Source organism: Marmota marmota, unplaced genomic scaffold, assembly GCF_001458135.2.
Source record: "Marmota marmota marmota unplaced genomic scaffold, marMar, whole genome shotgun sequence".
NCBI classification, from domain to species: domain Eukaryota; kingdom Metazoa; phylum Chordata; class Mammalia; order Rodentia; family Sciuridae; genus Marmota; species Marmota marmota.
Genome location: NW_026000185.1, coordinates 7,627,721 through 7,654,106, shown reverse-complemented (window position 1 = coordinate 7,654,106; position 26,386 = coordinate 7,627,721). Strand labels below are relative to the sequence as shown.

General features: G+C 46.1%; 2 protein-coding genes across 12 annotated transcripts in view; one reads left to right on the top strand and one right to left on the bottom strand.

Moving 5' to 3' along the window:
- Ift140 (intraflagellar transport 140) overlaps nt 1–25,991 on the bottom strand; it is a 74,887-nt gene extending 48,896 nt beyond the window's left edge. For 7 of the 11 annotated variants that reach the window (XM_048789391.1, XM_048789397.1, XM_048789400.1 and 4 more), the window contains exons 1-14: nt 25,605–25,991; nt 24,280–24,456; nt 20,987–21,208; nt 18,085–18,206; nt 17,828–17,970; nt 15,798–15,973; nt 13,818–13,909; nt 12,750–12,856; nt 12,222–12,367; nt 10,482–10,685; nt 10,025–10,097; nt 8,764–8,855; nt 6,341–6,468; nt 3,692–3,830 (exon numbers count right to left, since the gene is read on the bottom strand). In XM_048789391.1, the coding sequence (XP_048645348.1) occupies nt 3,692–3,830; nt 6,341–6,468; nt 8,764–8,855; nt 10,025–10,097; nt 10,482–10,685; nt 12,222–12,367; nt 12,750–12,856; nt 13,818–13,909; nt 15,798–15,973; nt 17,828–17,970; nt 18,085–18,206; nt 20,987–21,208; nt 24,280–24,426 (1,791 nt within the window). In that variant the 5' untranslated portion in view covers nt 24,427–24,456; nt 25,605–25,991. Of the gene's footprint in view, nt 1–3,691; nt 3,831–6,340; nt 6,469–8,763; nt 8,856–10,024; nt 10,098–10,481; nt 10,686–12,221; nt 12,368–12,749; nt 12,857–13,817; nt 13,910–15,797; nt 15,974–17,827; nt 17,971–18,084; nt 18,207–20,986; nt 21,209–24,279; nt 24,457–25,521 lie in introns of all 11 variants that reach the window. The other 4 variants (XM_048789392.1, XM_048789393.1, XM_048789394.1 and 1 more) reach the window with 4 other exon arrangements.
- Nucleotides 25,477–26,386, top strand: part of Cramp1 (cramped chromatin regulator homolog 1) — a 54,773-nt gene continuing 53,863 nt past the window's right edge. The window contains exon 1 of the mRNA XM_048790062.1: nt 25,477–26,068. Within this exon, the coding sequence (XP_048646019.1) occupies nt 25,477–26,068 (592 nt within the window). The remainder of the gene's footprint in view (nt 26,069–26,386) is intronic.

The following is a 26,386-nucleotide window of genomic DNA, read 5'->3' as shown; positions in this document are numbered from 1 at the left end:
TCCCTTCCTTTCTTCCTGGTGCTGGGTATTGAACTCAAGGATGATTTACCACTAAGCTACATTCCAGCTCTTTTTATTTTGAGACAGAGTCTTGCTAAGTTGCTGAGGCTGGCCTTGAACTTATGATCCTCCTGCTCCAGCCATGCACAACTGCACCACCATGCCCAGCTGCTATGGCATTTGGATTGATGAAGACATTTTAGAACTAGACAGAAGTGGAATCTGTACAATGTGAATGTACTCAGTGCCACTGAACAGTTCAATTTAAATTGCTCATTTTGTGTTATGTGAATTATACCTCAGCTTTTTAGAGACCCTCCTCCATCTTCAACTATGGAGGAAAACAGTGGGCAAATACTGATCTAAACCCCAGAAGCGTTAGCAGTGGCAGTCTTTTCTGAAGATCCTTCATGTACCCTGAAAACTGTATCTAGAACACTGCCTTTCCTGTTGAAAGCACTCCTAAATGCCTGTGGAGGTGACAGAGCACAGAGCGGATCCTGGCTTCCACCCAGAGGTTCTGACATGGCTGCCTTGGGTGATTCTGGGTGAGGAGCTCTTCTGCACCTGCTTCTGTGGACTGCACCAACACGCAGCTGTCCTCGGGGCAGAGGCTGTCGTCTTCCTGGAGACTGTCCTGAGGTTCTAGTCTCCCTGTTTTTCTTCAGCTGGCCTCACTCCATAAGCTCATGATGCCTCCATCTCTTGCACTTCTTTCTCACATTCTTTCTTCCCTGGACCTAGCCAAGCTATCAAAGTAAGGGCTGTGGGAATGAATCTTGGTTCAACACGTGCTGGGCTGCTCTTCAGATAAGGGACTCATATCAGAATCATCAATAACAGGACCAGGGAGCCAGGTGTGGTGGCACATGCCTGTAATCCCAGCAGTTTGGGATGCTGAAGTAGGAGGAATGCAAGTTCAAGGCCAGCTTCAGCAATTTGTGGAGGCCGTAAGCAACTTAACAAGATCCTGTCTCAAAACAAAAAACAAAATACACTCCTGGGTTCAATCTTAAGAGCCAGAGAAGAAATCTCAAACTGGAACCATTAATAGGTTTGACTACATAGAAACATCAGTTTCTAGCAGATTATGAACTCCCATTTTTACCCTGTATACATATTACAGATTCACATCAGTTACACATCCACTTTTTTACATACTGCCATACTAGTGTCTGTTGTATTCTGCTGCCCTGCTTGAATCAAATGTATGAAATATGATATGTCAAGAGCTTTGTAATGTTTTGAACAACTAATAATAAAAAAAATAAATAAAAAAAACCCCAATATGTATTTTACACCTAAAATTTGTTAAGAGAGCAGATCTCAAATATTCTCAATACATGTTAGGTGATTGGTATGGTAATTAACTTGATTGTGGGAATCATTTCACCATATATACAAATATGAAAACATTGTGTTATATAACTTAAAAATATAAAAATTTTATTTGCCAATCATTTCTAAATAAAACTGGGTTAATTACCTTACCAAATGGTGTGAGTTGGTAACTATAACATAAACTAAAATTTGGGCTGAGCCAGNAAAAAAAAAAAAAAAAAAGAAATGGAAGTCCTGCTCAAGAAGTGGTGGTGGTAAAATATGGATTAGGACTGCTGAGCTCTTAAAAAAAAAAAAAAAAAGAAAAGAAACATCAGTTTCTCAACATCTTCATAAATGCAATAAATAAAGTGAAAGCACTGAGGGGAAAGCACCTGCAACACAGCTCTCATGCTCAATGCCATGGGTCTGGGGCCCCTCTCATCCTGCCTCCCTCTCTCCCCAGGACCATGAGAAGGCTCTATCCTGGCCATGTTGGCTGCCATGGGTGCCTGTGGGACTGGGGATGCCGCCCTTCACTGCCAGTTCTGCTGTTCTAGTTGAGGTTAGGCTTTATACTCATTTCTTGCTTTTGTTACAAGGACGAGCATTGTTGAAGAGATGCAGAGACAGCAAGGGCCAGCCCCTGCTCCACTCTGCCCTCTTCTATCCCCCTTCCCCAAGGACCTTCCTCTCTGTTTTAAGAATCTTCAAAGCAGTACAAACCTCCCTCAGCTTCACCTGCAACCTCATTTCTGCCCCTTTGGAGCAAGCAGTCCCTGTGCACTGTCCCTACTCAGTACCACGGCCTCTCTGGAGCCTCAAGGGCCTCCAGTGGTACTAGATTGCACACAAGGTCCCTGGCCTCTGCTTTCATTTCCTGGCATGCACAACTCAGCACTGCCCAGCTGCTGAAGGAAAGATGGGAATGGTCTACCTCCTCTGGGCCCTAAGCTGCCACCTTGCACTCAGCAGCCCACTTCCCTGGCCAAACCCATTTATGTGGTTTTCTCAAGGCCCAATTGGGTTCTTGGGGGCTAGCAGCACCTGCTTCATTTCCTCCTGAAGCATCTCCTTTGGGCACAAGCCAATGCCTGTCCCTTTATCCTCATCTCCAGCCAGCCCTCTCTTGAGATCCAAGTTTGCTGCCAGTAGGTATGGAACTGTACATATGCTGCCCCCAACCCGACACATAACCTCCCCGCCCACAACCAGACAGGCCCACTTCTCTGCCCCCTCCACCACTGGACATGACTTCAATCCTTGCCCTTAACTTAACAAACCTACCTATCCTGCCCCACAACTTGACATGCCCGCCTTCTCCCCCAAATGCTATGTGGGTTGGAAACGGGGGAGATATCTCAACAGCAGCTGTCCTCCCAAACAGGACAACAGGTTACCAAGCCCAGTGGCTACCACTCCCATTTCATGGCCAGTCCCTCTAGGACATTGGTGATGGATGCCAGGGGAACCTTTGCAACTGCCTTGCCTCTCTTAATCCACTGTTTAAAACTACCCTCAACACTGACGCCATGCTTCTCTCTGCACCAAAGCCAACATTGGCCAGGTGACCACACAAGCCTTGCTGTTCCTTTCACCATTGAGGCTGCCCTTTGGGGAGGCCACACTCTGCCTGCTGTGCTTTCACCTCTGATGGCTCCTATCTTGGTTCTACTGACACCTCCTCAAGCTGCTCAGGGCTGTTGACACAACCCACCTCCTCATAGTCGCCACAGTATGAAAACTCCATGGTAACTTTTGTCTGCATACCCACAGGGGAGGCTGAGTCCTTGTATTTCAGTAACTTGCTCAGTTCCTGCCCCACTGAGGGCAGCCAGCAATTAACCCCTGAATGAACACAGGAGCAGGGCTGGTGGAGGCAGATCCCTTCTTCATACCACATCCTACTTCACCAAGTAAGATGCTTTAAAGGCTCATCTGCAACAGTCCTTATTATCCCTTCGTGTGCCAATGAGAACTTAGTCATTGAGTGAGGAAAACATGCAAAACAGAGAAGGGGTGAAGGGCTCTCTGTAGAAACAATTATTTCTGATGAAATAGAAAGGCAGGAAAAGGGGCTGGGGATGTGGCTCAAGCGGTAGTGCGCTCGCCTGGCATGTGTGTGGCCCGGGTTCGATCCTCAGTACCACATACAAAAAAAAAAAAAAACAAAGATGTTGTGTCCACCTGAAAACTAAAAAATAAAAAAATTAAAAAAAAAAAAAAAAGGCAGGAAAAGATCGAAAGTGGGCAGGCAGGTGTGCAGTAAGAAATGGAGGGCATGGGAGGATGGGACCCTGCAGGAGAGGTCCCAGTGGACACTGAGACCCATGAGGCATGGTAGGGTCACCAGCAGGGATGTGAGCCTCACCTTGCTGAGGAGGATACTGATCTTGTTCCCGCTGGCGTTGCACCTGAGAGAAGCGATGGCCCCCACCCCAGGGATCACTTCGGCCAGGTTTTTGCAGCTGCAGTATGCCTTTGCCTCTCTGTAAGAAAAAAGGGAGAATCTAGTGCAAGTCAGAGATCCCTGTCATGGGTAGATCATAGAAAGGGCCTGTTTCTTTGTCTTAGGCCTCAGCTTGGGGTGAGTTCTGCTTGGCAACTCACTGCTTCTCACCCTGCTGCCACATGTGCACACGGCACAAGTCAAGCTCAGAATGCAGTGAGCTTTTAAACTTCATCTATTGGTTATTTCTTTTTTTTTTTGAAATAGGGTCTCATTATGTTGCCCAGGCTGGCCTCAAACTTGAGCTCCTCCTGACCCAGCATCTCAAGGAACCGGGATTACTGGTATGTGCCAACGGGCCCAACTAAAACTGCATATACTGTTACAATCAAATACAAATCCATGTTCTTGGTGCCCCTCCTCTGCTCACACACAAGTAGCTCCTAAGAATGCTGCTCTGCACCTCATGCTTTCCCTTCACTCAGGCCTTGGGGACCTCCTGTGGCACAATGGGCCAATTATCCTATAGCTATCTGGGACCAGCTCCCTGCCAGAGGCCTTCAGCTATATCTAGCTTGCTGCCAATATCATAGTACTAGGTATACAGCATAGCTTATGCCTTTTTCCACTTTATTCACCTTTCCTTGTTTCCCCTAATGTTTTTTTTGTCCCAGGAGTCCATTCTGAACCCATCTGATACATCATGTCTCCTCAGGCTCTTCTTGGCTGGGTTGTGATGAGCCTGACAGCTGTGCAGTTCCACACAGGTGTGGGGTAGGATGCTCCTCTACTGGGATCTCTCTATTGGAGTGGTGTTGTGAGCTTTTGGAGGAAAACCAGAGGTGAGGTGCCTGCTCCTTGCACCACATCCAGGCCATCTCTTGGTATGGACCTCGGATGTCAGGTTTCTCTACTGTGAAGTGCCTCCCTTTCTACGCTGTGCTCTCTGGACAGAACTCAGTGCAGCCCAGTCTGAAGGAGTGGTGAGTGGTTCCATCAATTCTTTAGTAAGGAATGTTTGTCTCTTCTCCCCATTGATGACTGACTTCGTCATTCACATCAGTATGAACTTTATTATTTTGTTGCTCATATTGTTTCAACTTTGGGCTGGGGTTGTGGCTCAGTGGTAGAGTGCTTGCCTAGCGTAGCACGTGAGAGGTCCTGGGTGCAATAAATAAATAAATAAAAGTATTGTGTCCAAATAAAAAATAAATATTTAAAAAAAAATTGTTTCAACTTTGCCTATTGGGCCCTTTCAGTTGGTTCCTGTCTCTGACCTACCCCTGTCATTGTGAGATCTTCTTTATTTATTTTGTTTCTAGCAGTTCCTTACTTTCTGGTATAAGATGGTACAATTCATCTTATTTTTTTGCCCCAGACCTAGAATCAGCTATTTCTCCAGAGCCCTGGTTCCTTTTATTGTAGAAGGTGTTAGAAATCAAGATCTGGGTAGTAGTTATGCTTGTTGCTACTGGGGTGTTGCTGCTTCTAGGCCCAGTCAACTGACAGCACAGAAACATGTGTGCACCAATGAGTGCAGAGACATATCCGCGACTGTCAGCTTAGGTGGTACTTACATCCATGTTAAGTAAACCATGGGCTTATCCTGACATCTTCATGCCTAAACCACCATCCCATGGATCATTCTGGCTCCTGCCCACTTTCATCAGACAGAACCTCGGTTCTTATAATCCATCATCCACTTATTTCACATTAGGTTAAGTTCCATCTATGTGAGCAACAGCAGCAGTCTTCTGCGTCTGTCGAGGGAGAGACCTCTCAACCAGAGAGCAGTGTTCTGCATGTTCCTCCTGCCCTTGAATTAAGGTCTTTGTCCACATCCAGGCTCACTGGGGCAGCACCTTTTCCCACTCCCTTCACTGAGGTAGTTTCAAACATCTGAACACACCTGGACTGAGCAGAAAGCACCTTCTCTATTCTGTTCTGGGATCGCCCAATGTTTCAATGGTTTTTATTTTTTCCCTGTGCTAAGGTTCACACTTGGGCACGAAGTCCTACAGTTCTGACAAATGAAGTATCATGTACCTGTCACACAGGAATGCTTCACACCAGAACATGTCCATACTTTACTTTACCATGTGAAGATTAAGAATTCAGGCCAGACACATGGCATATCAAAAAGTGAGGTGGAGCTGAGTGTGGTAGCACACACCTGTATCTCTGTGGCTCAGGAGACCAAGGCAGGAGGATCACAATTTCAAAGCCAGTCTCAGCAACTTAGTGAGACTCTGTCTCAAAATAAATAAAAAGAGCTGGGGATGTGGTTCAGTGGCAAAGCACTCCTGGGCTCAGTTCCTGGTACCAAAAAATCATATAAAAAAAAAAGTGAGATGAAGGCCTGGGGGTATAGCTCAGCAGTAGAGGTAGAGTGCTTGCCCAATACATGCAAGGGTCTGAGTTCAATCCCTGACAACACACACACACACACACAGTGGTATGTTAATGTTGAAATAAGAACTTGAGATTTCTGGCATCTATTCCATTTTCTACTTACCATATTGTCTCTTAACTCAAAAAATGTAACACTTTGATTCAGGAAAAAAACTGTACCTTCGGGAAAGATCAAAGCTTTTAAAGTGAGCGGAGTCTGTCCCTACAACCAGGAAATTCCCACAGATGTCCAGGAGGCACGGGTTTCCCTCTGTTTCAGAGAACAGCAGGAGTTGTTTGACAGTCCCCTAAGGAAAAGAGGAGGAGCTGAGGCAGTGGCATTTCCTCTGTCACTCAATATTACCTACAGCAATTCATGTACCCAGCACTATGCTCAATTGAGTTTTACAGGGGAAAGATGGGGCCCTTCCAAGAAAGCCCTGGTGCCTACAGCTATAGGTGAGACAGAGTAGTCAAGTTGACAGGAGGAATTTCGGCTAAGAAGCACCTGAGGGCAAGTGCAGGATGCAGAAAGTACGCAGGTGAGGGTGGATTCTATCTCTGTGGGTTGGTCTGGGAGCCTTGTCTGTAGAAAGTGCTGTGCTAAAGCCTCAGTGATACTTGTTACACTGTTAGTGTCATGTGCGTGATTCCCTTGGGTGGGGACGCTGGGAGAGGAAGGAGCTCCACCAGGATGCTAGTCATATCTTGGGTACATTCCATTTGTGGAAATTACTGAGCTGAGTACAAAGCTCTTCTATGTCTACCTCATAATTCAATCAAGTGTTTTAAGAGATACAAGTCTTGTCTGGGGTGATGTTTTAAAGGAGGCAAAGACAGGAAGGAAGGGGCTAGCTATTTGGAGAGCCCAGGGTGGCATTCCAGGAAAGATGAGACATACTGAAGTAGAGCATGGGGTTGGTATCTCAGACCCACACAGTAGGCAGGAGAGAGCAATGGTGGGAGCGGCCTGCTTGGAGGGTGAACAGTAGCTTTGTGGGCAGCATTACTGCAGGTCCAGGGAAGTCAGATTTTACTCTAAGTGAAGCAAAAGACTCTGCAGGGTTTGGGGCTGGGAAATGATTTCACATCATCTATATTTTTAGAAAGTCACTTTCACCATCCCTGAATTTTGGAGAACATGCCACAATCCTGCCTGAGCAGGCCTGGTGTTCTGTGGAGTGCCTTTTATATAGACAGACCCTGGTCCTCTGAGTCTCACTCCCACCATGGTAGTCCTTGTTTCTTCTGGCTTTGGCTTTCTTATCACCATCTTGTTTACTTCTTGACCACCAACTAAAAATGACAACTCCATTAAAGAGGCCTGCATGAGCAGAAATTGAGGTGTGAGGTCACAGATGTGGCAGCCCTAAGTAATCACTGAGTTCCAAGAAAGAGCTCAAAGCTGGATAAAAACCATATGGCTAAAACAGGGCTGTGGCCAAGGCTCTCCACAATCACAGAATGTTGCTACATACAGTGGATTTAACTATGGCATCCCCAAAAGGTATGTCTGCTCAAGTCAGTGGATATGATTGCTTTATTTACTTATTCATCCACTTATTTATTTTTTTGTTGTTGTTGGACACAATACCTTTATTTATTTATTTTTATGTGGTGCTGAGGATCGAACCCAGGGCCTCACACATGCTAGGCAAGTGCTCTACCTTGAGCCACAACCCCAGCCCCTGGATATGATCTTATTTGGGAAAAGGGTCTTTGCAGATGTGATTAAGCCCAGGATTCTGAAATGAGATCATTCTAGCTTAGGGTGGGCCATAAACCCAGTGACAAGTTTTCTGGGGGTTCCTGGGGACTGAACCCAGGCCCTCCTGCAGGCCAAGTGCATGCTCTACCACTGAGCTACATCCCCAGGGAGACTGTTTTATAAGACTCAGAAGAGGAGACACAGATGATGAAGGGAGCAGGCATATAAAGACAAGACGGAGTGAGGAATTCCACAACTCAAGGAACAGCAAAGATCACCAGTACCACCAGAAGCAGGAAGAGACCTAACCCCCCTCCCACAAAGGAACCTGCCCTGCTGACACTTGAATTTCAGACTTCTGGCTCCCAGAGCTGTGAGAGAATATATTTCTGTTGTTTTAAGCTACCCAGTTGTGGTAATTTGTTATAGCGGCCGCAGGAAGCTAACAGCATGTCAGTCCCAGGTTCCAACAAACATCTGGGATGTGGACAGGGCATGGGTATCTGGCTTCACACTGACAAACAGGAAAAAGATGGTGTGCTGGAGGCCTGTGACTCTGCAGGCAGACTTCACTCCCACATGGCCTACCCTAAGACACAGCAGATATCACATCCTGAACTGAAGGCTACTCAGCCTCTGGGAAGCTCGCTAAGCCCAAGAAGTGTTTCCTCCTACTTCCTACCCATGGCTTTCTAGGTTCAACAAAGTCTTGCCCTGTCCTCCGATTTCAGAGGTCACAGCAATCATAGGTGCAGCAGCTGTTTCAGGACCCGTTTCTTCTTTACCCAGTAGAGAGACATGAACAAAGCCAGGTGAGGTCAACACCAGGCTTGGGCTCCCGAGACAGTGTCTATCTTCACAACCACAGTCCACTTTTTAAGTAGCAGCTACCTACCTGCCAGGTCCGAACCTGAACTCGATTTGGCTCCACTGTATAAACGCTGTCCTCATACATGGCGACCACTGGGGACTCACACAGGAAGGCCCCTGAAATCAAGGATGAGTATCAGAACAATAGCAGCCCACTGTCCCAGACTTCCACAGAGCTGAAAAAGCATCTCACAAAGAGCCCCTAAGCGTCTCGGCCCTTATAGCCGATCATGAGCAACCCATTATCTGATCTTGCACATGAGCCAAAAGAAGCCAAAATGAAAAAGGAATAAAAAATGGAAACAAAAATATGAGAAAAAAATTAAAATAAAAATTAAAAGAAAGTCAGCAAAATAAATAAACAATATATAAAAAGGGAAAAAAGAATTTAAAAAAATGGGAGCTGAGGGGGCTAGAATTGTATGGCTCAGTAGTAGAGCAGTCACCTAGCATGTGTGGGGCCCTGGTTTCGATCCTCAGCACCACATAAAAATAAATAAAATAAAGGTCTTGTGTCCAACTACAACAACAACAAGGGAGCCAAGGCTCTGAGCATAGAGACTGACAGCTCCTGAGGAACCGGGCCTGCCATGGGGACTCACAGCTGGACATTCTCCTAGCAGCACAGCTCAGTGGTCATGCAGGTGGAACTCTGGAAGCCACATGTTCTAGTCTGGTGCTAATAACAAGCTACTTGTTTGGTCAGGGAGACAATGACACCTCAAAACTAGAAAGACCTCAGTATCTGCTGTGTGGGGTATAACGGGGGTGAGGAACTCATCTTCATTTTTCGGGAGTCCGCAGAGAAAAGGGGAGAAGGCCAGTGAATTATCTAAGTAATAACGTGAAAAATGCCAGAGAAATTTAGGCAACAAAGTGTTGGGGGAGACAAAGAATAGTGTGAACTTGGTTTGGCTCCACTATATAAACACTGTCCTCATACATGGAGACCACTGGGGACTCACACAGGAAGGCCCCTGAAATCAAGGAAACACATGAGGGAGCAGGGAACGTTCCCAGAGAAGCAGGAGGTAACCACCCCTAGGACAGCATAATGACAAGTCTCCTGAGTTAAGAGAGCCCAGAGGTCAGCAGGATGAAGGGAAGCATGATGTAGAAGGATGGCAAACTGAGAGAGCACATCCTGATGGCCTGCAGCACTGGCTTCAGAAACACAGGCACAGGTTTAAGAGCTGACATGGGTTCTTGTCAACCACCATGTCAGCCCTGACCACTTCCCTCTCTTTAGGTGGTGGTCCCCTCTGTGGGTATGTGAGGATTCCCACCTGCATTCCGTAACACGGCTCCAGAAGGCGCAAAGATCACCACCTGCTTTCCATTCCAGACAGCCACAGCATCCTAAAGAGAATGTGGGTATCCAAAAGCAAAGGTCAGGGGACGAAGGTGTGGATGCTGCTGACACTTCCCCAAGCCTTGCCTCTTCTTCCTCCTCCTCTATCGCTGAGGGTGCCAGGCTGTCAGGCTATCATCAGTTCACTGAATCCTCCACATACATGGCTTAGAACTGACTTTCATGTTATGGAAAATACCTGAGTTTTTACTTTTTTCTTAAATGATGAACATGAAGATTCAGGAAATAAGATAATCCAGGATGGAATTGGGGATAGTCCAAGCTGCCATCCAGGATCCTCGCTATCCTGATTACCCCAACAACTGAGCACATTTTTCGTCTACACTGAAGACCCCTCATGACAGACACTGTGGGTCAATCTCAGCAGTCACCTTGGTGGCGAACACTCCACTGATGTGCATGTCTGTGCGCAGGCTGTGTGTTGCCCCAGTGGACAAGAAAGACACATTGACTGAGGTTGGAGAGACTTGAATGGCAGCCACTTGCTGATGGAAGTGCGATGACATGGCCTGCTCACTGAGGATTGCCACAGAGCTGACATTATTCACTGCCAGCAGGTTCTTCCTGGAGCCCCACTTCAGTCCCGTGTTAGAAGAAAAAGAACAGATGTGTGAATAAAGCAGAGATACACCAGAGGAACATATAAACATTCCATACAAGGATCTGCAAACCATTTTCCAAGAACCTTTTCTTATTCTTTAAATAACTTAAGGGGCTGGGGTTGTGGCTCAGTGGTATAACGCTCATCTAGCACGTGCAAAGCCCTGGGTTTGATCCTCAGCACCACATAAAGGTATTGTGTCCAACTACAACTAAAAAATAAATATTAAAAAAAAAAAAAAAAAAAACTTAGCTTGTGTCTCCACTTCTGTGTAGCAGGGCATCTTTAGAAATTTGCTTTTCTGATTATGACATAGGGATATTTATTTTCTATGAATTGATAAGAATTTCACCTTTCCTCTGGTGATGTGAAATGTCAGTTTCCTAACTTCATATTAAGCTTTCAAATCTATCTAAAATGTTTAGTTTTCAACAAAAAATTAAGAACCACTGAAGAAAAGAATATAACTCATATATAAGGAAAAAAAGAGCCGCGAGTGGTTCAGATGTTGGGCTTGGGAAGATTGCAAAGTAGTTGCCACAATACATGTGCTGCCATGAGTCATGCCTGTGAAGAACAAGAAGGTGCAAGGATCACATCTTAGCAAACAGAGAACACCAAATGAACAATGGTGATTTTAAAAAAGAAACAAATGCCCATAAGAAATGAAAGCCATGCAGACATTCACAGCAGCATTACTTATAGCAGCCCCCAGTGCCCACAAGCTGATGAAAAGCTAAGCTGGCCCATCCACACAGCACAGTACTACTCGGCACTAAAGGGAGGGAGTACCGACGCCTGATTCAGTGCAGATGAACCTGGAAAGCCTGGTGCTCAGTGAGCAAAACCAGTCACAAGAGACCTCATGTTATATGATTCCACTTTGAAGTACTGTCCCAAAGAGGAAAACCCAGAGACAGAAAGTGGATCACTTGCCAGGTGTGGTGGCCATGCCTATAATTCCAGCTACTCAGGAGGCCAAGGCAGGAGGATCACAAAGTTCAAAGCCAGCATGGGCAACTTAGTGGGACCTTATCTCAAAATAAATAGGGCTGAGACCCTGGATTTAATCTCCAGCAGCAGCACCACCACCACCAAAAAAAAAAAAAAAAAAGTCTATTACTAGGGCTGGAAGAAAGGGAAACAGGCAGTGTACATGAGTTTCTTTTTAGGGTGATAAAATGTTTTAAGATTCATTGTGATGGCTGCAGAACTCTGTGAATATACTAAAAATAATTTGATTATGCAAATTATGTTTCAGTAAAGCTCTTTTTAACATATAGGTATATATGTACGTAAAGACAGAAGGATAGGTGGATAGGTATAAACATAGGTCCACAATCTCTTATCTGCAATTCTGAAATCCAAAAGCTCTTTAAATTTTTTTTGTTATTGCTATATTTATGTAGTTTTAACTCATGTAACTGATGAAACTAGGTTCAAAGCTGATTGCTCCCTCCATTTTTGTGCAGCAGAGAATAAGTGCATAAAATCCTCCTGCAGAGCTTACCTTTATCTGTGTGATGCTTCCCTCAAGCTCAGTAGGGGTTTGAAGGGTCCACATGTCCTTGCCCTCTACCCCTCGACTGCTCCAGGAGCCTGGTACTTTTCTCCACATGGCTACTCGCCCTTTATCAGTACCAGCTGCCAGAAGACCTACAAGTGAGAATAAGGTGAATGCTAACTGAGAAGCATTCCAGATTCCAACCCTCTTCTCTGAGGCATCAGCCTCTCCCTGGGTCCAGTGGCTCCCAGACTCTTTGCTCCAACACTGGTGAGCACCAGAAGGCATGGACCAAACGTCACCGTGGCTCACCTCCCATCCCTTCTGTGTGTGTGTGTGCGCACACACAGTCCTGTCTCATGGGGCTCAGGAGGGAACACGTGCATGCAGTCAGTTTGTCACTTGCTGATCCTTGACTGATGATATTTAGGACTGGTTTACTATTCTGTGAATAGCCCCCTGAATTTCACCATAATTAGCTTGCAGACTGAGCATCATGTTGGGAGCTGTTCTATTTCTTCCAGGAAGCCTCACCTTTGGCTTTACAGTAACATACACAATTTATATTCTCTCCTTTTTCAAAGCCAAACTTCTCCTCTGGACACAGTATGTAATTCTCTCCTCGTTCCAAGTCCCAGAATCTACAATAGAAATAAGATAGCCCATAGAGGGGCCTTGTTAGTAGCTTCTGCCTCTGCTCTCAGGGCTGCTGAACCTGTGCAGAACACTTAAGATCAGGAAAGAGATGCACTCTTCAGACTCTGGTATAGAGAGCTAATGTTACTTTTAGGACTATCTTACACTCTGTTTATAATTAAAGAGAGCAATTTGTTAGTGTATGACATTAGCGCAAAAAGAACACAGAACCCCAACTACATGTGGCAACACGAGAAAGGCTCTGAACATCATGTTGGTTAAAATGGAAAGACAAAGGAGACCAAAAATGCATAATTCCATTTATGCAAAGTTAAGTAAGACAGGGCCGAGGCAGGAGGACTGCTTGAACCCAGGAGTTGAAGATTAGCCTGGGCCACACAATGAGATCCTGACTCAATAAAACAAAATAATTAGTGATGCCCTGAGCAACTTAGTGAGACCCTGTCTCAAAATAAAAATTAAAAAAGGGCTAGGGATGTGGCTCAGTGGTTAAGCACCCCTGGTTCAAACAAACAACAAAATCCAAACATCTGAGCAGGGGCAGACATTGGGGCTGTACTACCTACTAGGGTGGAAACTGCAGGGAGAACAGTGATGGCTGGTGGGGACTTCTGGGGCCACTATAACATGTATATTTTCTTTCTTTTTGGTACTAGGAATTGAACCCAGGGGTGCTTAACCACTGAGCAACATCCCTAGCTCTTTTTATATATCTTATTTAGATACAGGGTCTCACTACATTGCAAGTGCCTCGCTGTTGCAGAAGCTGGATTTGAATTTGCAATCTTCCTATCTCATCCTCCCGAGTTGCTGGGATTATTAGGCGTGCATGATTGTGCCCAGCTAAATTTTCTTTATGTATTCTTCTCTCCAGGAAAAGTCTACTTAAAAGTCTGTTCCTGACAGGATTTTCCAGAAGTGTGCGCAGAAAAGACAAGCTCTCACCTGAGAACTGCTTCCCCTGTGGCTGTCACGAGAAGACTGCCCTCAATCAAAGCGATGTCTGCCTGGCGACCCCTTTTCCCACTTAGCTTCACCTGTACAAGAAAAAAAGCAACCCGAGAAAAGCACATGGCTCCTGCTGAGACCCTGTTAGGTTAGAATCTGGTCTTCAGTGATTTCACGGAGATTCACTCAGTAGAGGAAACACAGGGCAAATGATGACAACTGAGAGGTATCTTTGGTTTTTAGTATGGAGAGGCTAAATCAAACAATGACTCATCTGTGAAATGATGGCCACCTAATGCATGCTGCATGGCAGGAATCTCTTACCAAGTGATTATCAAGTTGAGCTGGGTGTTCCCTGCTGAGTCTCAACCACACCTTCCTGGCTAGTCTTACTATCCCCATTTTGCAGAGACAAACTTGTTCAGGGCCTGCCAGCCAGTTCAGTAGCTGAGCAGAGTACCTGAAGCCAGGTGCTACAGACTGAATTCTCTCTCCCTAAAGTTCACGTGCTGGAGCCCTAAACACCAATGTGCATCTATCTGCAGACAGAGCCTTGAGGAAGCATTAATGTTGGACACCTTAGGGTGGGTGGGGCAATCGGGGCCTCATCTAATAGGACTGTGGTGCTCACCCTAACCTCCAACATGCTCTCTACCCTGCTCTGCCCTGCCTCCATGTGAGGGTCAAGTAAGAGAGGGCTGTCTGCAAGCCAGGTAGACAGCCCTCACCAGGACATGAGTTGACTACATCCTTGATCTGGGACTTCCAACCCAGAACTGGCCTAGACTACAAATGAGAAATATCTGACATTAGGCCATAAAATTTGTGGTTGGATGTTAGGGTGGCCCTGGCTGACTAAGACCCCACATCCACATGGCTTAGTAACCACATTCTCAGCTGCTGTTACAGCATGACCAAACTCAGATTGACTTACAAAATAATTAACTCTGTAATCTACAGGAATATGTTTAGAGTTCAGTGTTATCCAAGGAGGATGAGTTTCTACAGTCTAAGTCAACAAACTACCAGGAGGATGGTAGGCAACAGCACCCTCAGTGAGCTGCACTTGGTGGTTGAGCAACCTTATACAGAAGCACATGAAAGCTGCTACCTTTGCCTGCAGGGATGACTCCAGAGCTAGCATCCCATGCTCTGTCCTTCATGGATACAATGGTGTCTTTCAGGAACCACATAAAAATACTTCTCCCCAAGTAACACACACACATTGGGTAAACCAACGCCTGGGCAAACCACAGATGTGAAAGACTGTGGTATAGAGCACAGTCCACATATACCAGGTGATAACCATCTGGTCTTTCAGACATTGAGCAAGTCTCCTCAAAGCTCTTTTCCTGGACATGGATGGAAAATGGGGGCAATATCCCATGTCCCACCTAACTGTTGTAGAAGTTGAATGAGGTGCTACAAGGTGAGTGGTATTATTCTTGCCATACCTGAAGTCCATGGGCTTTGAGTTAACCACTTCAGAGGGGCAGCCTGGCCTGGCACAGTGGCTACACTGTAATCCCAGTGGCTCAGGAGGCTGAGGCAGGAGGATTGTAAGTTCGAAGGCAGCCTCAGCAACTTAGCAAGGTCCTAAGCAACTCAGAGAGACCCTGTCTCTAAATAAAATATATAATAGAGCAGGGGACATGGCTCAGTGGTTAAGCACCCCTGGGTTCAATCCCTGGTACCAGGGGAACAACAAAAAAAGAAGGGCATAGCCTGGGCTCCCGCAACCGTCCCCACATATGCCCAGAAGTATCAGAAAACCTTCCATTTCCCTCACCAAAGTGCAAACTGTCCTATGATGATAAAAAGTGACATGAAATAGTTTAGCTGCCCCGGAACCAAGATGACAGCTGTTTCAGTCTTGCTAACCAAGAAAGAAAGGGCAGAGTAGGCAGGAGAATCCAGCCCCCAGCTCCTCAACATGGCAGGCAGTCAGGTGCCCCTGGACCCGGCTCTCCTACCTACCTTCATCACCTCATTAGCTTCGCCCTCAGGTGTCACCATGAACAGGAACAACAGAAGGTTCTCTGTGACCACTGCCAGTGCCTCCCTCTTCTCAATGTAGAACAGCATCTGGATGGAGCTGTCTGTGGATGCCACCTGGGAGGTCTTGCCTTTCTCATCCACGTAGTGAACTGTCCCTAGGGACAGAGGTGAGTCACTATGCTGGGACTTCTGATAAGTCTGTTTCCACGACACTCATGAGCAGCCATTTCTATCTACTTAAGAATATTTCAAAATAAAACAACTTCAATATAAGAATTTAAAAATTAAGCATTTGTACATAATCTTGTGGCTACCATCTCAGAAAGTCTCCGTACTACTGGTTCAGGTCTATCTAGATCAGGACTGTCCTTGGTCCTCTGCTGAATCAGGTCTGCTTGAGCTGGGCTGTCAATCTTCTTCACCACTCTCTTGGGGTATTTTTAGCATCTGCATTGCTGATCCCTCTGATTCTGCAGGCTCCTAAATCTTTTATCATCTTGTTCACTATCTTGAGAAGCACCTGCATCTTCTAAACCAAGGCCCTAAATGACGACCCTTCTCCCTGTCCTTCCAGGCCCGCACTGCTGATGTGCTGTCTGCTGTCTTACTGGGCGCTGGTCTCATCCTCCTCAATTCTTTCTGTCAGCTAAACCACAGTGCCCCCTTTTCCCCAACCTGGACTTCCCCTGCTCTGGCCCTGCCATGGCTGCTGTACCAACACTGGCCAGCTTATCCATGTGCCTCTTCTCCTCTGTTCCCTCTTGGGTATCTGAGCTTGGTGTGAGAGGTCCCTTGAGAGCACACAGGGCTCTCTGGCTCATTTTTGCTGAGAGCATTTCTTATCCTCCTGGTCTCTTACCTCACTCCAAATAGATGACTTGGGTTCTCACTGCACTAAAGAGTTCAAGGTCATCTAGGCTAATGGTAACAATGACTAGTATTGAGAAACACGTGTATGGTAGGTTTGATATTATGCACTTTTACAGGTAATCATGAGATAAAAATTAATGTAATTACTATCTGCCATACAGGGAAGTAGAGGTCCATAGAATACCACAGCTCCTGGTGGACAGGTGGGAATCTGCATCCCTCCAGAGATAGGCTCCTTCTGGGCTTGGCAGGCTTCCGCTTCCAAGTGACCAGCATATATTTCCCTTGATGTGCCTTGTCCCACTCCACTTCTAGACTCTTCTTCCTGAGGGACCCTTACCCTTATGCACCCCCTCAGGTATCCCCTCCCTGCCATCTCACTGTGCTGTGCCCACTCAGATGTCCCTTCTAAGACTTCTTTGATTTCCCCCTCTCCATCAGCTCCATCTCTTTACCTTCTAAGTTTACAAACCCCACAGTCCTGTCCACAGCCACGTGCCCTTTTATTCACATCATGGTCAGGCTATTTGGTGAAATTAATTAATATGTTCCCTCCCCCTCAAGTCAGTCAACCTGTGTATCTCTCATCTCCTGGGCCTCTTCCAACAAGAGAAACAGTACAGCCAGGTGTGACTCTCAGACTCCCCTTTAGGCTTCAGTCTTGGCTGGGATGGCTATATCCTTGCTCACACTGAGGAGGAGTTGTATTGGAATCAATAGATGGTGCTTAACACTGACCACCCATGAGGGCTGGCTGTGGCTGCCAGACAGAAGCAAAGCCCAGCCCTGTTCTGCTCAGGCCTCACTCTAGCTCCTATCAAGGTGCTTGGTAACTATGTAGACTGAATAACAGACAGCATTTAAAAACCACAATAGTATTTTCAAAACCAATGCCTCTGGTGCTGTGCAGAAACTGTTGATTAAAAGCTTATGAAAACCCTTCAACACAAATTAAGCTTGTCTCATCTCTGCCAGAAGAGAGCACAGTGTTCTCAGAGAATCAACTGGTGCAATGCAGCACCCCAATACAGGTGTGCCCAGCTTTTATTATTTCACCCCAAAGTACCACCATCAGCTTACAATCCTTGCCAGACACCCCTAAAACATTGAATCCTAGAATTACAATTGCAGTTTCTCACCATCCATCAGACTGACAAAGAACGATAGGCCCTCTTGAGACCCCATCTTCAGGAAACTTCCAAAGCCGCTTTTTCTCCAGTTAAACATGTCCAAGGCTTTCTCATCGCCACTCACTGCTGCCTTTGCCAACTGAACCAGGTCCCTAAAGGCAGACATAACAGGGTGATCAGGAATCCTGCAGTAACAGGCACTCAGGGTCAGGAGCCACACACTCACCCAGGAGGAAGACAAGGTCTAGTAGGAGCCTCACACTTACTCGCCGGGTGGGGGGAGCTGGAAAATGCAATGAGTGAGGTGCTTTCCATATTCGTGCTTCAGCAGGGGCGTGCCTTGTACTCGACCCCTTTGATCCAACCTCCAGAGGAGCAGGACACCAAGCTGCAAAAGGCCAACAGCACGTGAACAAAACTGTCTTGAACAGTGACCAGCAGAAGGCAAATGGCAGAGCAGAACACAGGCAAGTTCCTTACCCAAAGAAATTACAAAACTACTGTATGGGCTCCATGAAAATTTCAAACTATTCAAGTGTTTAAAGAAGCAGAAACTTTTCTCTGCATCTTCTCCTGACTCATTCTAGAGCTACCAACTGAAATATGTTCAGTTTTTACAACAAACAATTTGAGTAGATTGAGTTATTCCAAGACCACACAGATAATGTAAAAAATCCCCACATATGACATCCAGACACCCCTATTATTAGTATAGCACATTTCACAGAATTAATGAATAAATACCATTATGTTGCTATCAACTAACACCCATACTTTAGATCTCCGCAGCTTTCCCTATTGCTTTTTTTTTTAAAGCTCGCCTAGGATCCCATAATGTTTGGTCCTCATACCTCCTCTTGGAGTGAGTTTCTCAGACATTCCTTGCTGGTTGATGATCCTGTCATTCAGGTATGGCATAGGATGCCCCTCTGCTGGGATCCGTCTTAGGTTTCCCTATGACTAGATGGGGGCTGTGGGTTTTGGGGGAGTGCCCTCATATCACACACAGTCAACAGGGCTCATAACCATGGGAGCTAACCTCAGCAGCCTGGGGGAGGTGGTATGTCCACCTCATGCAGCCCTCACTCAAGGGGTGGAGAGCCATGTTTTGCCTTCTTAAGGCAGAGTGTCTCCACAAATTATTTGGGATTCTTCAACATGTGGTTTGTTTCTGCTCTACCATTTAATCACAAATCTACATCAGCATGGACTCAAGGATATTTTCCTACTTTGGATTGCTTATTTTTTGCTCAAACTGGTCTAGATTTAACCACTAGGAGCTTTTCCAGTTGGGTCCTGTGTCCCTTTGACAGGTCCTATCATGGAGCGGTTAGAAGTACTTCTTGACTTTCTGGCACTCCAAGATTCTCTGGGTTCATTTTCCTGTTCCAGCCCTAGAATTAGTCATTTCTCCAAAAATCCCTCACTTCTTTTATTGAGAATGGCATTAGAAACCAAGATCTGGTGAGGTATGATGTATGTTCAATTTTGAAATTATCAATTATCAGATCAATGGCACAGGCAGATGCTAGACAAGTCTAAGTGTGCAAGGAGACGACAATCAGAATTTGTCCAGGTGGATGTGGTACCTGGAGGGTTCAAGCCAAGCTCTGCCAAATGGAGGTACTCCATTTGCACTTTCACTTCAATGCCCAGCACCCCCCCAAGGGGTTTTCCAGCTCAAGGCAAGTAGATATTCTAACAGGTGCCAACTCTTCTCCCCACCCTCCTTTCAATCAGTACCAACTCCAACATCGCCAAATGCTGGCTGACATCACCTTTATTGTAGAAAGAACAGGATTTTCAAATCAAGTCAGCTTTAAAAGCAGCTTAAGCTCTGCAAGATCTAAAACAGTGTGTAACATGAGTATACAAATAATATGAACAGTACCTATTATCAAAGTGATTATTCTTGACTGATAGTTTTAAGAAAAAGAAAAAGACTACTGGGTTCATCTATAATTTTTTTAAATTGTAGATAAACATAATACATTTATTTATTTATATGTGGTGCTTAGGATCAAACTGAGTGCCTCGCACATGCTAAGCAAGCGCTCTACTACTGAGCCACAGCCACAGCCCTTGTTAATAATTCTTAAAAAAAAAAATGTTATGGGCTGGGATTGTAGCTCAGTGGTAGAGCGCTCGCCTAGCACGGGCGGGACCCAGATTCAATCCTCAGCACCACATAAAAATAAAGGCATTGTGTTGTGTCCATCTACACCTAAAAAATAAATATTAAAAAACAAAACAAACAAAAAAAGTCAAAAGAATAATGCTTGCACAGCGAGGAAACAATGCAAGAAAGGAGAGAAACAAAAATGCTCCTTCTCCTGCACAAAGCCCCCTCCACAGAGCGGAGCACCAAGGTGCTTGACGCATCCCATGTAGCATCTTCCAAGATGCTCATCTGCTCTGTTCTTCATGTAATCTTCCCATAACTGACTTTACAGATCTTTCTCTCATGCTCTATTTTTGTGGTCCAAGGGACTGAACCCAGAGTCTTGTGCATGCCGGGCAATTCCTCTACCACTGAGTTACACTTCTGGCTCTTTTAAATTTTAAGACAGGGTGTCGCCAAGTTGTCCAGGCTGACCTCAAATTTGTGATCCTCTTGCCTCAGTCTCCTGAGTAACAGGGATTCAGGCATGTGGCACTGCACTTGGCTAGAGACTTTTCTTTATTAGTGTAATAATCTCCTGACTGACAGTGTGACCAGGTTCCTAAACATGATTAGAATCACAGCATTTTGGATTTCCAGGCTGCAGCTTTGGGGAAAAAAAAAATTGTTGCATGCCAACACCTAGAGCACCTGTATCTAAGCTACGTGAGCAGGACTAGGGACTCCTGGGTAACTGAGGAGCATGTCCTTGGAAATAAGGGACTCCTGAGTATCATAAAAGTGACAGTATCTGGGACATTCACTCCATCTGTATGAATACAATTTTCTGAAGTTCATTTAAAACATTACAGACATACCTTTGCCATAGAACGAGATCTAAAGAATGAAAATTTCAAGCCTTGCTTCAAATATAAAATAAAACTTCCAATTACATCCAACAATATCAGTTGAATTTAGGGAATTATACTTCAAATAATTTGGTCTTTTACTATCCTTCGCCACGTCTGTAAGAGTATAGTGAGGGATGTAGACGACTATGCACTTACCCTGTCCCCAGACACAAGGCAGCTCCCACTGGTGCTCCACCTGAGAATGGTGATATCTGCAGTGTGTGTTGGGGGCACTGCATGCTGCTCCTTGTCCTGCTTGTTAAACACAGTCACTTCTCCAGTTTCCCAGCCAATAGCCAGAATTGGCCGCGTTGGGTGCCAGCACAGGGAAGTGACCTGGAAGGACCTCTCAACGTGAGTGTCTGGCACATGCTCACCCTATGTAGGGGAAGAGGTAAAATTCCATATTGTGGATAGTGGCAGTTACTTCAGGAATTTCTGCCTGATTCATAGCAATGATATCAATTAAAAGATCTATTAAGAAACTGTTACCTTGCCTCTGGCTGAGCTAATCCAGCAGAAGATAACCAGCATTGTGACACAATGGTGAGCTAATCAAGGAGTGTGGCTGCAAATTCACAGTGTTGCCTGATGCTAGCAAGCACTCCCTGATAAAGACTGGCTTCCAATAATACTACCTCCAAAAATGGGCAGGTCAGGGCTATTTCCTCAAGATTCGTGAGCAAATTTCAGACACTAGTACCTGAGAGGTCAAGGGTGTTTTGGGAATAGTACTAGCAGTGATGTACCATGTTTACTCTCATTCTCCCAAGAGTACAATGGTTCTCCCAAAGGCTCCATGACATGTAATAAGGTCACTGCTTTGACAGTTAAAGGAATGTACATCTTATATCCTTATTTTTTTATTTTCTAAGAAGTGTAGGGTATAAATATGTATATTCTCAGTTCTGCTAGGCTTACCAGTAATCTCCAGTTACACCTGAAATGTATGAATATGAACTGGTCACAGCCCAATAAATTTTTCTTTTGAGATTCTAAAATTTTTCTTGTGCCACTTGGAAACACTAGAAGTATACTTTATGAACTAGTTTTGCAATAATACATTTGAATTTTCTAAATCTAAAAATCTCATCTAAAATTGTTATAATCACTTAGGAACTTAGCCATATTTATTTTTCAAGAAAAATTACAATATATACTTGGCACCAGGGATAGACTGACCAGTAAAGCAGGTGTGGCCCTTGTAAAGCTTCCTGTGTGTGTGGAGGGGCTCAGGAAAGATGGTGCAAGCTTTAGAGGAGCTGGGTGGGTGTGCACATGCCTTGAAGATGAGGCCACCAAGTCACTACCATCTTAAGTATCAACACCTTAACTGAGCAGAAGAATAAGTGAAGTTCTGCAATGCAAATAGCAGTGGGTGCAGTGCTGGAATGTTGCAGACTTTGGCAGGTTTTGGAGTATGGAAGAGTGTGATGTGAGATTCAGATGGAGCCTTGGCCTTGGGGGCACTGGAGCGAGATAAGGGAATTCCATGCTTATCTTAAGAGTGAAGCAGGGTGGGGAGGTAGAAGTGAGGAGTGATGGCTTACAATTCCACCATGGGGGAACATAGTGGGGTAGGCCCATGAGGACTCAGCAGCTTGAGTTGAGAGAGTTGTACTGCTCTTCAGGAAAGAGGGGACAGGAGCTTGGATGAGGGAAGAGTCAACGGAGTGAGAAACCACAGATGTGTCAGAGGATCTGGGGGTAAAACTGGAAGAATCGGGTATCAAATTACAAGGCAGGGAGGTGGGAAATGGCAAGTCTTTTCCAAGTCTCTGTTCTGGGCATCAGGACCAGGACAGGTATATTTCATAGGTGCCAACAGTCAGCTTTTGCAGGGAGATGTGAGGCAGAAAAAAGTAGGGGTACAAGAAAATTTCAGTTAAGTTTTGGATTTGTGGAGGTTTAGGTTTCTTTTTAAAACACCCAAGAGATGCATGAAAGAAGTTGACTTCTATCTCCATCAACAGCTTGAGAGGCCTTCTGTACAGGAGAGGTGTTTGCAAGTCACCCACTGAGATGGAAACTGAAGCAACCAGGGAGGCCAAGATCACAGGAGGAGGAAGACAGATAGGACCAGGCCTTGAATAAGCTCTGGGGAATGGCACTGCTGGGAAAAGGAAAAAGAGCAAAGTCCACTGAGGCAGCTTTGGAAGAAAGCCCCATGTTCTCTGGCCTGTTTCTTAGAAGGCTTCATGGGCATGCATAAGCTGGGTGAACACCCCAAACACTCAGAGGGTGTTGCACAGAAGTCACTGGTGATGGTAGCTGGGTGAAGTTACAGTGGTGAGAGAACCTGTAGAAGGCTGGGGAATGCGTGGGAGGGAAACTCAATTTTCTTTGTGATGTAGGAAGTGTGTTGTGTACTGAAAGTGGTGGTGGGCGTTCTAAGAGTTTAGAACTTGTACAAGTTTCATTATTGTTGAATTGTGTGCCTTAAAAGACAGATTTGAGATCTAACCCCTAGTATCTTTGATGTGCCCTTTTTGGAAATATGATCTCTGCAGATGTCAGCAAATTAAGATGAAGTCACTGGGTGGGCCCTAATCAAATATGACTGGTGTCCTTTCACGAGGAGAAGCGGGACTGGGGATGTAACTCAGTGGTAGAGTACTTATCCAGTTTGCACAAGGGCCTGGGTTAAAATAAAGTAATAAGAGAAGATAAATAACACATTGAGTAGAAGGCCATATGACACCAGCAGGAGAAACTAGAGAGATGTGTCTAAAAGCTAAGGGACACCATAGACTTCCGGCAACAACAGAAGCCAAGGCAAGGACATGGAACAGATTTCAGAAAGCACAACCCTGCCAACACCTTGATTTTAGACTTTTGGCTTCCAGAGAGCAAGAAAGAATTTCTATTGGTTTTTTTGTACCAAGGTTTGAACCCAGGGATGCTTAATCACTGAGCCATAGCCCCAAGATGCCCCTCTGCCCCCGCCCCACTTTTTTTTTAAATTTAAAGACAACTTAGTAAGTTGCTTAGACTGGCTTTGAACTTTTGATCCTTCTGCCTGAGCCTCACGAGTTGCTGGGATTATAAGTTTGCATCACTATGCCCAGCTTCTAGCGTTTTACGTCAATCAGTTTGTGGTTATTTGTTATGACAGCCACAGGAAACTACTATGGTTTCAAACAGCTAGATAAAGAGTCAAAGAGGAAGCTTATGAGTGGTCAGGAGTCAAGACAATGCTAGAGGCCCATAGCCATGAATTGAAGTAGTCTTAAGTTTTCCTAAATACATCACCAAACCTAAGTGGCAGGGGTAAATGAACTGCCACATACTAGGGTATTTATAATCTTATGAATCTAGACCTCAGGGAGAACTGATAAGGATAAAGCTAGAACAGCGCTCGTGTAGTCACACATACAAGTGTATTCAAAAATAAAAGAAAAATAAGGCAGGATCTACTAAAATCAGAATTGTTGCTTTTGATTGCTCACCTGTTCCAGATAGATATCCACAACGCCCCCTGAGGTTGTACTCAGGGAGGCGACCCCCAAGATCGGATGAACAGGGTGCCAACTGATGTGGGAAGGGGACCCAACTGCTTCTGGGGCTTTGATTCGGTGGTCAAAGTAGAGGGCCATGATGAAACACAGATCTGGCTGGGCTGAAACCTACAAGGGGGAAAAATTAACTAAGAACAACTATAGAATTATGAAAGGGAAGCAAACATGTAATCTTAAAGACATTTGGCAACTTAAAAAATGCTCCTTTGGACTGATGCAGGCAATTTTACTTGGAAGAGATTTCTGATAGAGAAAAAATACAAAATTAGAAGTAAAGAACTGAACCTGGAGTGACCACGATATGATGGAAAAGGAAAACACTTGTGGTCATCAAAGAAAAAAATGAAAGAATGAAAGCCAGCCAGCACTGAGGCCTGCATCATCATTTTAACAAGCTTTTAGCATAAGGATTAACTGTATAATTTTAAAAGTTACTAAGGTAAACTCAAGGAGGCAGATGCTAACAACAGTTACTTAATTGCAACCTATTAACCACCTCAGTTCGAAACAAGTACTTACACTTATTGACTAAAAGTAGCTCCCAGTATCTAAGATATATAATTAGCAAATGCATAACTTTGGGCCAAAGGAGAAACAAGTCACTTATTGTAACCAATTGACTCTCCTCAGCTACAGGGTCCGTCTTCAAGGGCCTGAGGACTCCATTACACCAACTTTTGGGCAAGAATCCGCCAAGGGTCACGTGGTAACAAAGCAAGAGAAGCATTATTCCTGGGTACCACTGTGCAAGGAGAGCTAGGATGGGCTTGCGTCGACTTTCAAGGGCACGCACCGTGGGCACCCTTACACTGTCACCCTGTAGGGGAGCTCAGGGTCACTGGCTGCGTCTAAAGGACATATTGAAAAAGTCACGCAGGAGTTTGATACAATGCCGTCTACTCAGACCACAGGGACCTTTTTAGGACGCCCGACGGTTGCCAAAGCGCAAGAAGCTTTTGCGTTCCTGCACTCCTGTCTACGCGGATGGCACTGCCCACTCCCCACCGCGTTGGTCCAGAGCGACCCACACCATAACGCATGGCCAGCTAGGGCCCTGGGACCGTGCCCGGAGGTGACAGTCCGTGCCAAGGCTCTCCAGTTTCCACGGGGTCGCGGGGTAGGGTGCGGATGGGCCTCGGCAGGCCCACCTCGACTCAGGCCCGGCCCGCTTACCTGACCGTAGCCTCTGCGCCGTCCGCGTTGTCAGGACAACGCCGCGCCTGGGAGGCGGAAGCGTCAGAGGAAGAGCTACTCCCCACCGAGGCCGCCCGAAGCGCGCGAGTGGCGGAAAGAGCCGAAGGCGGTCGGCAGCACTCGGCGCACCTCCCCGCGGCGGCGGCACCACAGTCCCGGAGGCACAGCGCTAGCCAGCTGCGGCCGCTCTGGGATGGAGGGGGCAATTGGGTCAATGCCGACCCCGGGCAGACAGCGTGCTGTTCCGCGGCTCTCTGCGGGCTCCGCTGCGTCACCTCAGAAGGAAGGGCGCGGGGCCAGCGCTTCCCCGCGACAGCCCATGGCCCACGCCGTTCCCGCCTGTGGCGCGCATCCAGTACGTCAGTGCCGCGCGACGCCTCCAGGAGCCTGGGGCCGTGCGCACCCCAGCGGCGCCTGGCCTGCAGACAGACGGTGCCGTCGAAAGCGTACGCAGCAATAGCAGTGTCCGCTCCGGAGAACGGGTGGAATTCCGAGAGGCGTGGAGTGCGCACGTACGCGAGGGACCGTTCGTTTTTTAAGCCCCACTTTGGTAGATACTGGAGTTTCAAAAACGTTCCTTCATCACTACGGTGAAGGAAAGTGACCACCAGCTCTGAGCTCCTAACCTTGCAGGTCCTAGCTGGGGTTCGCGCGCGACGCGACGCTGAGGCAGCGTTTTCTTCTCACGCATCCGTCAACACGGCCGCGGCCAATCACAACTAGGTCGTTGACCCTATTGGCTGTCGTTCCGCCAATCGGAGGCAACGCACGGCCCGCACAAGCGCGAGGCCGGCGTCACAACACGCCTTGCGTCTCGGGTCCGCCCTCAGAGCCCTTGCGTGCG